This window comes from Amblyraja radiata, chromosome 2, assembly GCF_010909765.2.
Source record: "Amblyraja radiata isolate CabotCenter1 chromosome 2, sAmbRad1.1.pri, whole genome shotgun sequence".
Taxonomy (NCBI): Eukaryota; Metazoa; Chordata; class Chondrichthyes; order Rajiformes; family Rajidae; genus Amblyraja; species Amblyraja radiata.
In genome coordinates, this window is record NC_045957.1 from 86,967,164 (window position 1) to 86,982,396 (window position 15,233).

A 15,233-nucleotide genomic window follows, 5' to 3' on the forward strand; every position below is an offset into this window, starting at 1 on the left:
GGCAAGGCCAACAGCATAATCAAGGATGAGTCGCACCCTGGTCACTCCCTCTTCTCCCCTCTCCAATCATGCAAAAGATATAGAAGTGTGAAAATGCCCACCACCAGATTCAGGGACAGTTTCTTCCCAGCTGTTATCAGGCGATTGAATCCACAACCAGAGAGCAGTCCTGATCTACTATCTACCTCTTTGATGACCACGGACTACGCTTGCTTTGCTGGCCTTGCCTTGCGCTAAATGATATTCCCGTATCAGGTGTCTATACACTCTAAATTGATCGATTGTAATCATGTGTTGTCTTTCTGCTGACTGGTTAGCACTCAACAAAGGCTTGTCACTGCACTTCGGTGCACCTGACAAAAACTAAACTAAACTAAACTAAACTGAACAGAGGTAGCGATCAATCCGACAGTACCCTAGTTTTTGTGCGGGGATCGCTGGTCGGCTCGGACCCGATGGGCCGAAGGACCTGTTTCCGCGCTGTATCTCTAAACTAAACGAGGACCATTCAGTAGCCTGATAACAGAACTGTTCTTGAGTCTGGTGGTATACACTTTCAGTCTTCTGTATCTTATGTCCGATTGGAGCGGGAGAAAAGGGAATGACCGCGGTGGCACAGATGTTTTATTAGGCTGGCTGCTTTTCCGAGGCAACGTGAAAGGTAGAATGTCAATAGTGGAGAATCTGGTTTATACTGCATAAGAGTTGCAATAACGCATATTCTTCCATTAGCTTAAACAACATTGCAGCAATAATAATTAACCTTCCCGTGAATCAATCATGAGAAAAATAACAATTCTTAAAAATAAAATACTTTGCTTGTAACAACTGGGGCAATGCAGTAATTCTACGTAAAGGGGATTTTGGAAAGTATCTGAAAAACATGCAATTGAAATGAGTGAAAAAACAGCAGCCTGGTTTAAGTGGTCATCTTTAGCGAAATATCCATGACACAAGCCCCGGTGACTGTGCTTTACCCGATCGGTTACTCCAAGCGTCCAAGTATAACGTGTAGGAGGAGCTGTATTCTGTCCGCGATTGGTGGATGAAGTTGTGTCTGAGAAGGTTTTGGCAGTGCTTGGCGCTGAGTGGCTGTGGTCGCTCGTATATAAGAACAAGTCGCTTAGACCGATCGGCAGAGAATAAAGTGCAGGTCAGCGGTGCTGTCGTTAAATGTGAGTGCGGTTGACTCCACATTGTTATTTCAGCGGCAGAATGACACACATTTAATCACCGTGCAATCGCAAGTGTCTACACAGATTGGAGCCCTCGTAAATACGGTGGGATTACTCCTGGTCAGATTTATTATAAGCCTCGCCGCGTTAAGTACAAGAGGCAGTGTTAAACGGTCACGACAGAATCTGTAATTGTCTCAGTGAAGCTAGAGCAGTAAACATGAAACGTATAAACAATTCTCAACACTTCGTCGCAGATCACCTGCAGTCCATCGAACAGCGTCCAATCTGACCTGGAGAGGAAACAGTTCACGTTCAAAGAGCATCGTTCATTTCGTAATCCTGGTAGAAACATCCAGATTTCCATGTAGTTTTTCAGGCGTGAGTTTGTTTTGTGTTTAGGGGGCGATGACACGTTTCCCAATCATTACATAGAGCGATTACATTTCTGATGTTCCTTTTAAATAGGTTCTGAACCACAGCGCCATGGATTTAGATGAGTTCCGTGCAAGGGGTAAAGAGATGGTGGACTTCATCGCAGATTACCTGCAATCCATCGAACAGCGTCCAGTCTACCCGGCGGTGCAGCCCGGGTACTTGCGGCCTCTCATTCCGGAGAGCGCTCCCCAGGACCCTGACAGTTATGAGGAGCTGATGAAGGATATTGAGAGAGTCATCATGCCGGGGGTAAGCAAATGCAACCAACCAATTAATTCCCTTGACTTTAGAGAGCGCCCAGGCTCTTCCCCACAAGAAACGCTGCTATTGCTATTTTAGCACAACTTGCCATGGATGTGAGCAACAGGATGAAGAATTAAACACACAAATGATAAGTGCATAGAACTGAATAAAAAGCAATGTGGATGAAAGCTTTTGGCTACTTGTTTATCTGAAAAATATCGAACTAATGTCTGTGAATTAATCTGTAACCACAACATTGGCAGAGTTTTCTATCGTTTGTTTGATTTTTATTGTATGTTTTTCTCCTAGATCACCCACTGGCAGAGTCCTCATTTCCACGCCTACTTCCCTGCTGTCAGCTCCTTACCCGGTCTTCTGGGCGATATGCTATCTGGAGCCATCGGTTGCATCGGCTTTTCTTGGGTATGGCTCTCCCTGTTTTTTTTTTTTACATTAAGCTACAGAGGTTGTAGGCATTGAACGTGGGATCAAACCTGGGTGACATCAACATTAAAAGCGACTCGTATAAATCTACTTCTTAAATCCTTAAATTCTTTCTTTTGTTTTTGAATTTTCTTTTTATAAGCAAATCTTCAAGGATTCCAATTGATGGTGAATATGTGCTTTGGCAATGACCCCTGATATGAGTTTATATAATTCTCAGAAAATTGATTGCAGAGATGAAAAAAAGTTGTTGCAAGTAAAGCAAAGCTCAAATCAAAGAATCAATGTATTATTACTCTAATTGTTGGCATATTATAAAGTAGCTTATCTCATGTGTAGATAAGGGCCTGTCCCACTTAGGCAACTTTTTAGGCGAGTGCAGGAGACTCTGCGCTCGCCTCATGATCGCCAGATGGTCCCTTGTGGTCTCTGTTGAGTCTCCTTCATGGTCAAGAGGAGTTCCCGCATTCTGGGAACTAGTCGCGGCATCAGTATGGTCGCCGTGGAGAAAATTGATACTTTTGTAATCGTAGGTGCAGCGGTAGTGGGGTCGCCATGTCGTTGTAGGTAGTCGAGGCAGCTGTAGGTAGTTTTAGTTAATCTCCTTTGCTGACTGGGCATTTTCATTAGCTCATTGGGGAATAAAAAAGATAAGCATGAGTTTTCAGAACCAAGAAAAACCGACCAGTAATGTTAAATGCCCGCTAAACTTCACAACTGTGCATCTCTGGCTTATAAAAAGTTGTCTGGCTTCTTTAAAGTGTCTCCACTCCTTCTCCCCCCTTCTCACCCCACTCTCTTAAAGGACTTACCGTACACTGTGCTAGCTGTCTTTAACCTTCCCGTTCATCGCAATGTGTGTCTGTATCACCTTGGCTTTGCACTGTGTGAATTTCAGACAGCACTCCCCCGCTTTCCCTGGCCCCCGCCTTTGCGATGTGTTTGTGTGTGTATGTGTGTTGCGCTCTGACGGTCGCCGTTCCAGTTCGGGGTTTTTCAGGCGAGTGCCTCGAGCTTGAAGGTCGCAGGCAGTCCGCTGAAAAGTCGCCTAAGTGGGACAGGCCCTTTAATGTTCCCATTTCTTCTGTTGGAGTGTCACTGCACAATTATCTACATTAAATGTATCAAATCACTGATTGTTATAGAACACAATTTTATACTTACCTTCAATGGATGTTGGCCTTCATAGCAAGTTGATTTGAGTATAGTAATAATAATAATGGATGGGATTTATATAGCGCCTTTCTAGAATACTCAAGGCACTTTACATCGCATTATTCATACACTCAGTTGTACAGGGCCCTGATGAGACCACACCTCGAGTATTGTGTGCAGTTTTGCTCTCTTAATTTGAGGAAGGATATTCTTGCTATTGAGGGAGTGCAGCGTAAGCTCACTAGGTTAATTCCCAGGATGGCAGGACTGACATATGATGAAAGAATGGATCGACTTGACATAATCACTGGAATTTAGAAGGATGAGAAGGAGTCTTTTAGAAACATACAATTCTTAAGGGATTGGACAGGCTAGATGCAGGAAAAATGTTCCCGATGTTGGGGAGTCCAGGACCAGGGGCCACAGTTTAAGAAGAATGGTAGGCCATTTGGGACTGAGATGAGGAAAAACGTTTTCACCCAGAGAGTTGTGAATCTGTGGAATTCTCTGCCACAGAAGGCAGTGGAGGCCAATTCACTGGATGCTTTCAAGAGAGAAAGCACCTAACGGAATCAGGGGATATGGGGAGAAAGCATGAATGAGGAACTGAGTTTGGATGATCAGCCATGATCATATTGAATGGCGGTGCTGGCTCGAAGGGTTGAATGGCCTACTCCTGCACCTACTTTCTATGTTTCTATGTCCTTTGTTAGCACTTTCTTCTTTCTCTTTTAACAATTTGGTGCATATTCTGCTACAAGACCTCTAATAGAGAAACATCGTTGGCTGTTTGTCAATTCACTAGGTGATATTATAACGATGTTAGTACCTCGCCGAATTACAGGATGTAAAGAGAAGCTGTTACATTGTCTGCTATGTCCAGCTGGATAGAAAGGGAGATAGTTGATTGCATTGAACTAATTCCACCTGTCAGAACATTTAAGAGAATGCTGGATATGTATATGTTGGAGAAATGAATAGACATATATTATCAGGAGAAAAGTTAAGGTAATATTTCATGTTCTTGACTTTCCTCAAAACTGGAACAAATGAGAGCAGATTGGAGCAGAAAATACAAGAAGACATTACATTTTAATGAAGAGGAAAACAAGGGAGATGGTTTGTTATGATGTGGAAAAGGGGAGAGATTAAATGACAAAAGGAACTATTGTTTTTGCAAGACAAATGAGGTGATGGTGAATCATAAAAAGGAATTTCAAATACTGTAGGTTAGATAAAGTTGTAAATTGGAATAATATTCATTATCTGAAATTGTTAAAGTCTAGCTCCACTGTAATCTGGCTGATTAAAATGTAGATAGTAGTTCAGCACTGCTCTCTGGTTATGGTAGGGTGATTCAGTTGCCTGATAACAGCTGGGAAGAAACTGTCCCTGAATCTGGTGGTGTAAGTTTTCACACTCCTATACATTGTGCCTGATGGGAGAGGGGAGAAGAGGGAGTGGCCAGAGTGCAACTTGTTCTTGATTATGCTGCTGGCCTTGTCGAGACAGCCTGAGGTATAATTGGTCTGATTGAGTTTATTGACGATGTAACCAAAAAGATTGATGAGGACAGAGCTCTAGAAGTTGTCTGTATGGATTTCAGCAAGGTATTGGACAAGGTTCCTCATGGTAAGCTGCTCTGAAAGGTTAGAGCGCACGGAGCTGACTGGATTAATGGAAGGAAGCAGAGGGTGATTTTCAGATTGCAGGCCTGTGACTTGTGGTGTGCCTCAAGGATCAGCTCTGGGCCCTTGCTGTTTGCAGATTATATTAGCAATTTGAAAACATACAAAACATGCAATACATACAAAGCATACAAATTAGCCAGAAAAAGCAGCCTACCAGAGGACTGAGAGAAATTCAGTCCAGCAGAGGAGGACAGAGGGCTTAATTAGGAAAGGGAAAATAGATTATGAAAGAAAACTGGCAGGGAACATAAAAACTGACTGCAAACATTTTTATAGATATGTGAAGATAAAAAGATTAGTTAAAACAAATGTAGATCCCTTGCAGTCAGAAACAGGTGAATTGATCATTCACTAAGGAAGACTTAATGAATCTACTGGAAATAGCAGGGGACTGGGGGGTCAAATGAGATGGAGGAACAGAGTGAAATCCAGGTTAGCCGGGAATGGTGTTAGGTAAATTGAATGGATTAAAGGCTGATAAATCCCCAGGGCCAGATAGGCTGCATCCCAGAGTACTTAAGGAAGTAGCCCCAGAAATAGTGGATGCATTAGTGATAATTTTTCAAAACTCTTTAGATTCTGGAGTAGTTCCTGAGGATTGGAGGGTAGCTAATGAAACCCCACTTTTTAAAAAGGGAGGGAGAGAGATAATGGGGGAATTACAGACCAGTTAGTCTAACATCGGTAGTGAGGAAACTGCTAGAGTCAGTTATTAAAGATGGGATAGCAGCACATTTGGAAAGTGGTGAAACATAGAAACATAGAAAATAGGTGCAGGAGTAGGCCATTTGGCCCTTCGAGCCTGCACCACCATTCAATATGATCATGGCTGATCATCCAACTCAGTATCCTGTACCTGCCTTCTCTCCATACCCCCTGATCCCTTTAGCCACAAGGGCCACATCTAACTCCCTCTTTAATATAGCCAATGAACTGGCCTCAACTACCTTCTGCGGGAGAGAATTCCACAGATTCACCTCTCTGTGTGAAAAAAGTTTTCCTCATCTCAGTCCTAAAAGATTTCCCCCTTATCCTTACACTGTGACCCCTTGTTCTGGACTTCCCCAACATCGGGAACAATCTTCCTGCATCTAGCCTGTCGAACCCCTTAAAAATTTTGTGCGTTTCTATAAGATCCCCCCTCAATCTTCTAAATTCTAGCGAGTACAAACCGAGTCTATCCAGTCTTTCTTCATATGAAAGTCCTGACATCCCAGGAATCAGTCTGGTGAACCTTCTCTGTACTCCCTCTATGGCAAGAATGTCTTTCCTCAGATTAGGAGACCAAAACTGTACGCAATACTCCAGGTGTGGTCTCACCAAGACCCTGTACAACTGCAGTAGAACCTCCCTGCTCCTATACTCAAATCCTTTTGTTATGAATGCTAACATACCATTCGCCTTCTTCACTGCCTGCTGCACCTGCATGCCTACTTTTAATGACTGGTGTACTATGACACCCAGGTCTCGTTGCATCTCCCCCTTTCCTAATCGGCCACCATTCAGATAATAATCTACTTTCCTGTTTTTGCCACCAAAGTGGATAACCTCACATTTATCCACATTATACTGCATCTGCCATGCATTTGCCCACTCACCCAGCCTATCCAAGTCACCTTGCAGCCTCCTAGCATCCTCCTCACAGCTAACACTGCCCCCCAGCTTCGTGTCATCCGCAAACTTGGAGATGTTGCATTCAATTCCCTCGTCCAAATCATTAATATATATTGTAAATAGCTGGGGTCCCAGAACTGAGCCTTGCGGTACCCCACTAGTCACTGCCTGCCATTGTGAAAAGGACCCGTTTACTCCTACTCTTTGCTTCCTGTCTGCCAGCCAGTTCTCTATCCACATCAATACTGAATCCCCAATACCGTGTGCTTTAAGTTTGTATACTAATCTCTTAAGTGGGACCTTGTCGAAAGCCTTCTGAAAGTCCAGATATAACACATCCACTGGTTCTCCCTTATCCACTCTACTAGTTACATCCTCTAGTATACAAACTTGAAGCACACGGCATTGGGGGTTCAGTATTGATGTGGATAGAGAACTGGCTGGCAGACAGGAAGCAAAGAGTAGGAGTTAACGAGTCCTTTTCAGAATGGCAGGCAGTGACTAGTGGGGTACCGCAAGACTCAGTGCTGGGACCACAGCTATTTACAATATATATTAATGATTTGGATGAGGGTGCAGCAGGCAGTGAAGAAAGCGAATGGTATGTTAGCATTCATAGCAAAAGGATTTGAGTATCCTATAGAAACGTACAAAATTCTTAAGGGATTGTTCTCGATGTTGGGGAAGTCCAGAACAACGGGTCACAGTTTAAGGATAAAGGGGAAATCTTTTAGGACTGAGATGAGAAAAACATTTTTTACGCAGAGAGTGGTGAATCTCTGGAATTCTCTGCCACAGAATGTAGTTGAGGCCAGTTCATTGGCTATATTTAAGAGGGTGTTAGATGTGGCCCTTGTGGCTAAAGGGATCAGGGGGTATGGAGAGAAAGCAGGTACAGGATACTGAGTTGGATGATCAGCCATGATCATATTGAATGGCGGTGCAGGCTCGAAGGGCCGAATGGCCTACTCCTGCACCTATTTTCCATGTTTCTATGTTTCCATGATTCGTAAGTGTGCAGATAACATTAAAGTGAATGATTTTGTAGAAAATGAAGATGCTATCAAAGCTTACAGCAGGATCTTGATCAGTTGGGCAAGTGGGTAGAAGAATGGTTAATGGAGTTTAATGCAGATACATGTGAGGTGTTGTATTTTGGGAAGTCTATCCAGGGCTGTATCTTCACAGCAAATGGCAGGATGCTAGGGAATGTTATAGACCAGAGGGATCTAGGAGTGCAGGAAGTGCCGTCAAAGGTAGATAAGGTGGCCAAGAAGTATTTTGGCACATTGGCCTTCATCAGTCATGGTTTTGAGTATAGAAGTTGGGGTGTTGTGTTACTGTTGTACAAGGCACAGGTGAAGGCACATTTAGCGTATAGTGTTCAGTTTTGGTCACACTGTTATAGGAAAGATGTTAAGCTGGAAAGAGTGCAGAGAAGATAAACAAGGAAGTTGCTCGGATATGAGGGCTGAGCTATTGGGAGAGGTTGGGCAGGTTAGGATTGTATCCCTTGAAGCATAGGAAGTTGAGAAGTGATCTTATCGAGGTGTATAAGATCATGAGAGGAATAGATAGGATAGATTCACAGAGTCTTTTATCCAGAGAAGAGGAATCAAGAACTAGAAGACATAGGTTTAAGATGAGGGAGGAATAATTTAAATGGAATCTGAGTGATAACCTTTTCACATAGTGGGTGATTGGCGTATGGAATAAGCTGCCAGAGGACATAGTTGAGGCAGAAACCATAACAACATTTAAAATACATATGGACAGGTACTATAGGAAAGGTTCAGAGGGATATTGGCCAAACATGGGCAGGTGGGACTATAGATGGGGCACATTGGTCATCTAGCAAGCTTGGCTGAAAGGCCAATTTTGTGCTGTAAGAATCTATGACTATGACAAGTTTGTCACTCTAGATGAATGCATCTTTCACTAATTTCTCTTGTTTTCCTGTAATCTCTTCCAGTTAACGCCACCAGATGCTAAACCTTAATAGTTGTTTAAAAAAAGACACAAAGTACTGGAGTAACTCAGCAGGTCAGGCAGCATCTCTGGAGAACATGGATAGGTGATTTTTTAGCTTGGGAAGGGTCATTGTCTATCCATGTTCTCCAGAGATACTGCTATGCAATCTCACAGTATCTTATGGTGCATCATAGAAGTATGAAACCGTCATTGGAGACTTGCAGAATTTCCAGTCTCCTGAGGAAGTTGATGTGTCCCCTTGGCTGTCGGTTCAATGCAGTTGGTCCACGACAGATCATTGGTAATATTATCGGTGAGGAACTTGAAGTTCTCAAGTTTCAGCACTTCAGCACCATTGATGCGGACTTCAACATATACTCCACCATGTTTCCTGTCGTTGATAGCTAATTCCTTCATCTTGCTGACACTGTGGGAGAGGTTATTGTCCTGAGTTCATGTTGCTGAGTTCTCAATCTCCTTCTTGTACTCTGTCTCGTCATTGTTCATGATTTGGCCCACCACAGTTGTGTCATCTGCAAATATGTAGATGGAGTTAGAGCTGAATTTGGCCACACAGTTGTGACTGTATAGAGAGTATAGTAGGGGTCTGAGAATGCATCCTTGCAGGATTATGGTAGAGGTGGTTTTGTCACCTATCCTCACTGATTTGACCTGTGGGTCAGAAAGTCAAGGATCCAGTGGCAGAGGTAGCTGTTAATTCATGGATCCATGAGTTTGGGGATGTTTGGATGTGATTATGGTGTTGCAGGCAGAGCAAAGGTCAATTAATAAGAGTCTGTAATTAGTAAGTATGAGTACTTACACCTATTCGCCCAAAGAGCCACACAGCAATTACTTTGTTTTAAACAGCAAACCTTCTCCATACTGCAACATTAATTCCATGCTACAACTCTATGCTTTTCTCATGTCTCTAAAAAAGACTATGTTAAGCAACATCTGTAAAACTCTAGGTACTACATAGACGGCTTTCCTTTTATCTATACAATCACATCTTCAAACAAAATCTCTTCTTTTTTATTAAACATGCCTTGCCTGCAATAATTCCAGACTGGGTGCCTTTATTTGTGCATTTCTAATTAATTTTATCTCAAGTTCGTTGAGTCAATGGAGGTAAACGACTCCATACCAAACAAGATCTCCCTTTCCCTTCCTTCTTGTATTTTTAATGAAAGTTAGAACATTGCACCTGCATCCTAATTATGTCCATTCCAATTTACCCTATGATACATAATTGAAATGCATTTCCTTAGCACAGTAAGTTTGCATTTTTTACAGAACCTTAATTTTCTGCAATTATTTCTAGCAATTTTCTGTATTGCCCACCAACACATATATACTCAATTACACTGTCAAAGCTATTGTGCTTCCCTTCTCTGCTGTAACTTACCTCATCGAACAGCCTCTTCTTTGATCTAAGATGGAAGCAGGTCTAGTTGAATAGAGCCAATCATGTTACTGCGGTTCTGAATAAAGAATATGAAAATCTTATCTCATGGTGTTGAGTTGCTGCAGATTGACCATGGTTTGCACAGCATAATGTGCTAACAGAGGAGGTCATGATAATGCAATTGTCAATATGATGACATTACACCAACAATCACATTTGCCAATCACACTTAATTTTCCTTTTAGTTAAACAAACAGACAGCTATATTTGCCCTGTCACGCAGTCTGGGAAGCAGTTATACCACAGCTTCTGTCAGGCCATTTCCTAGTTGCTACAGGAACTGAACACGATAACACATTCTAAAGAGAAACAATACCCCTCCGGCTTTATCCATTGGGAATCTCTTTTACTTGATAAATCTTACCTGACATTGGGTAAGATGGGTTCTTTGTATTTTACTGCTCCTTGGTTTCAGTATATTTACTGTTACTATACCATGCAGTAGCAAGTTGTGTAGATTGGAAAAAAAAATATGAACAGATGGTAACAAAGACAATGGAAGAGGTACTTAAAATGCATCCTGTTTGTCTCCTAATTTCTTAAAAGTTTATAAATTAAATTTATGATAATTATTTTTGCTTGAAACTTTGTATGAATACATTTACTATACAATGGGGTTACGCTGTACACATTGAAGAGTATGTGGAAGCCAGCAGATACATTTGGATTGCAAATGTGGTGAAGAATTTTGGATGGTATCCTTATTCTGTTTTCTGCTTCATGTAATTAGCAGCTTACTGTTCCTGCAAAATACAGTGAGCATCTCTTATCTGTCTCTATGCCGGGATATGGGGATTGCAAAGACTTCCGGCTGGATTTCCACTGATAGGATGCATCACATTACCTTTTTTATGATGGGTGTGGGGGGCATTTCAACCTGTCCTGTTGGGGGGCATTTCAGCAGGTCTTCCTTCTTCGCATTTGCAAGTCTTGTGGTCTTTTATATATTTTCTCACTAACTGCTCCCATTTGTTCATTAGCCAGATACCCTTGTTTACATCTCACCCCTCTCAGTTTTACATTATCAGGAACAACCCTCTCCCCACCCTTCCTGCAGCTTAACAAGCTTCTTTGTCTCCCTTCCCAGTTTAGTTTTAAGTTTTTAGAGATACAGCGTGGAAAAAGGCCCTTCGGACCATCGAGACTGCGCCAACCAGCGATCCCCACACACTAACACTATCCTGCATACACTAGTTGCAATTTTATCAAGCCAATTAGCTGACAAACCTGAACGTCTTTGGAGTTCTGATGTTCAGTTCTGATGAAGACTCTTCTGTCTGAAACATGAATATAATTCTCTTCCCACAGGTGTGGCCCGACCTGCTGAGATTCTCAAGCATTATCAGTTTTGTTTTCCATCTATAGCTTCTGCAGTTTTTTATGACTTCAATACATTCTGAATTGAGGCAGTATTTTCCTGTTTGGATAATTGGTAGCTGTAATTCAATTTCTCCTATTATTAAATGGCAATTACTATGATGCCTTCACTGGCAACATATGATTTAACATTCCCCACGTAGTCAAACTCATCAGAAACTATGGCAATAGGATTCATTCCCAGACAAAGAGGCAGCTTTTCAATAGTTAATCAGAGAGCTGGTGACATGGGTTGCAGCCAAGTTCAATGTGTTTTGCACACTTGCAGGCAAGCACCAAGGTGATTAGAAGGAACAAGGACCTGCAGATGCTGGTTTACAAAAGAAGACACAAAGTGCTGGAGTAACTGAGGATGTCAGGCAGCATCTCTGGAGAATGTGGATAGATGACGCTTTGGCTTGTGGCCCTTCTTCAGACAGATAGTCAGGATCAAACCCGTGTCTCTGGTGCTGTGCCGCCTGCCACGATGAAGAGAGGGACTCTACTCCCCTGGAGAAGAAAGTCCATGGCTGAGGCTCGGAGACTCACTCCATCCCTCCTCCCACTTACTTTCACTTCTTCCATTCTTGTTCATTTAACCATGACCAGGAAGGATCCCAGCCCAAAGTGTCGCCTCTCAATTCCCTCCATAGATGTGGCCTGACCCACCAAATTATCCCAGCATTTCATGCTTTGCTCAAGATTCCAACATCTGCAGTTCCTTGTGTTTCCACCCTTTAGCTTATTTGTCACTGTCTGCCCCACTCTTATTTTCATTCCTCACCCACCTCCTTCATCTGTTGTCTCATCTTTCATACATTTCCATTGACCCACAACATCACTATACAAAGAAAAAACGTAAATTAGGTCAGGAAGCAGCTCTGGTGGACATGGATAGGCGATGCTTCAGGTCGGGACCCTTCTTCGGACTGGTTTTACTATGGAGGTGAAAGCAGCAAAAGAAGTGGGGGTGCAACAAAGCCTGGCAAGTGATAGGTGGGTACTGGTAAGGGAGGGTATTAATTAGCAGATGGGTGAACAAAGGCTGAAGATGAAAAGGAGACAAAAGAATGACACTTTCAGATGTGAGGCCTTTTGGTTCAGATGGTAAATCAAGTCCACCCCTGTGGACATTATCTCATGTAGCGTTATAGAAAAGTTGCAATTGTTTTCCCTGGGACCTGGTTAATATTTATAACTAAATGAACATTATGAAAACTGCTATTTTGGTTAATTGTCACATTGCTGGATGTAAATTGGCTGCTTTGTTTTCAACATCACACCTCGAGAGCAAGAGCGGAACTAGCTATCAAAACATGGAGAGGACCGGGGGACACAATTCTTTTGGCGGCCATGCACACACGCGCGCGCACACGCACACGCACACACAGCGCTTCGGAGGCTCAATCCAGCGCTAAATGAAGCTCAACTGTGCCCGTCTCACCGGGTTAACTACAGCCCTGTCTGGACTGACGGGACACCAGCGCTGCTTCAGCACGCTGGGCCATATTTCCCGCAAGTCCAGGAAGGCTGTAGGCTCACCTGGCGGGGCAGGCAGCGTTGTGCTGGATTTTGCGCTTGCCCGTCTGATTTCGTCTATAGCGGAGGATCTTTGCTACCGACCTGTCTGGCCACCCGTGGGGGGGGGGGGCACTTGGAACAGCGGCAGAGACCCGGCTGGGATCGATCCTGGCTGCGGATGAAGCGCAGGTCTGTGCCACGTCTCCCTCCCCTAATCACCGTGCTCGATCCTCAGTCCCCCCCCCCCCCCCCACTCCTCCCTCCTCCAATCATCGCGCTGAATCATGTCCCGCCCCCATTGCCTGCTGACCGACGTCTCTCTCGTCCAATCGGCGCCCTCGATCATCAGTCCCACCCCCACTGTCTCGCGGAAAGCGGAGATTTCACCGGATTTTAAAATCCGGGTTATAAAAACTTGGGGGGGATGTCCCCCACCTCTCAAAACATGGAGGGGACATGTCCCCTCTGGCCCCCCCGGGTTTTCCGCCCCTGCTCAAGAGGACATCATTGGCTCTGAAGCACTTTGAGAAAACCCAGGACAGTGACATGAGCAGCCTCCCATTTTCTTTCCAACCACCTCTCCAATTTTCCCCTTCACTTGCCCCTCATGCCCCCTATTCCCATCATCCTTCCATCGCCAATTTGTACCCAACCTACCTAATCAATCAATCAATCAAGTCTTTATTCTTTGGAGTGCAGAAGGTTAAGGGGGGACTTGATAGAGGTCTTTAAAATTATGAGAGGGATAGACATAGTTGACGTGGATAAGCTTTTTCCACTGAGAGTAGGGAAGATTCAAACAAGAGGACATGACTTGAGAATTAAGGGACAGAAGTTTAGGGGTAACATGAGGGGGAACTTCTTTACTCAAAGAGTGGTAGATGTGTGGAATGAGCTTCCAGTGAAGGTGGTGGAGGCAGGTTCGATTTTATCATTTAAAAATAAATTGGATAGTTATATGGACGGGAAAGGAATGGAGGGTTATGGTCTGAGTGCAGGTAGATGGGACTAGGGGAGAATACGTGTTTGGCACGGACTAGGAGGGCCGAGATGGCCTGTTTCCGTGCTGTAATGGTTATATGGTTATATGGTTATAATCAATCAATCAATCAATCAATTTATTCATCACATACACAATAAAGTACAGTGAAATGAATTTGCCAGCAGCGGTACAATCAAAAAAGAACACACAATACACAATAAAAATGTTGCACAAACATCCACCACAGCATTCTTCACTGTGGTGGAAGGCACAAAGTACAGTCAGTCCTCCTCCATTTTCCCCTTGTGGTCGGGGTCATAAACCTCCACAGTCACCGCTGCGGGTGGCCAGATGTACAGGTCCCCTCGTCGGGACGGTAAGTCCCGAATCGGCGCTTCCCTACCGGAAACCGCGGCTTCAAGATGTTGTAGGGCGTTGGCCGGCGGTCGGAGCTTCTCCGGGGGATGTTGGATTTAATGATCTAATCCTCTCCCTGCCCTCTAACTATGATACAATCTCATTGGCTTTATGCAATGTAACTGAGAGAAGTGAAAAAATGTAAAATTTCAACCTTGCTTTAGCACTTTGCAGAGATAGTGACTTTAGACTCTAGAGTACACAAGCATTATCCTACACACTAGGAACAGTTTACAATTTTACCAATGCCAATTAAACTACAACCCTGCATGTCTGTGAGATGTGGGAGAAAACCTACGTGACCACAGGGAGAACGTACAAACCCCATACAGACAGAACCCATAGTCCGGATTGAACCCGGGTCTCTGGTGCTGTAAGGCAGCAGCTCTACAGCTGTGCCACTGTGTCACCCACAGTGTACCACTCTCATTTTATATTGGTGTGATCACTTCTACAGGAACTAACAGGAATAAACACTATTTCTATATTCATTAAAGTGACCATTTTCTTGGGATCAGGTATGTGATCAGCACTAACAGAAGGGACCTGCCAGGAGACTTGTTCTGCTTTCAAACTATCACACCGCACCTTTGTGAAGGTACTCTGTTGTGACACCTCCCTCTCCCTTCAGAAGTTCAAGTAAAGACTGAAATTTTTCCTATTAATTTTCTGGCAGTTATTCCAACACCAGCAATGTAAATTCTCAGTGGAATCCTCAGCCGCAGATTGTGGAGAACTACAGGCACTACAACTAGTAG

At 43.6% G+C, this 15,233-nt stretch overlaps 1 protein-coding gene across 2 annotated transcripts in view; it reads left to right on the forward strand.

The window, feature by feature from the left end:
- The first annotated feature begins 1,084 nt into the window (after positions 1–1,084).
- ddc (dopa decarboxylase) overlaps positions 1,085–15,233 on the forward strand; it is an 82,799-nt gene continuing 68,650 nt past the window's right edge. The window contains exons 1-3 of one of the 2 annotated variants that reach the window (XM_033049987.1): positions 1,085–1,175; positions 1,644–1,862; positions 2,166–2,279. In XM_033049987.1, the coding sequence (XP_032905878.1) occupies positions 1,662–1,862; positions 2,166–2,279 (315 nt within the window). In that variant the 5' untranslated portion in view covers positions 1,085–1,175; positions 1,644–1,661. Of the gene's footprint in view, positions 1,281–1,643; positions 1,863–2,165; positions 2,280–15,233 lie in introns of both variants that reach the window. The other variant, XM_033049994.1, reaches the window with a different exon arrangement.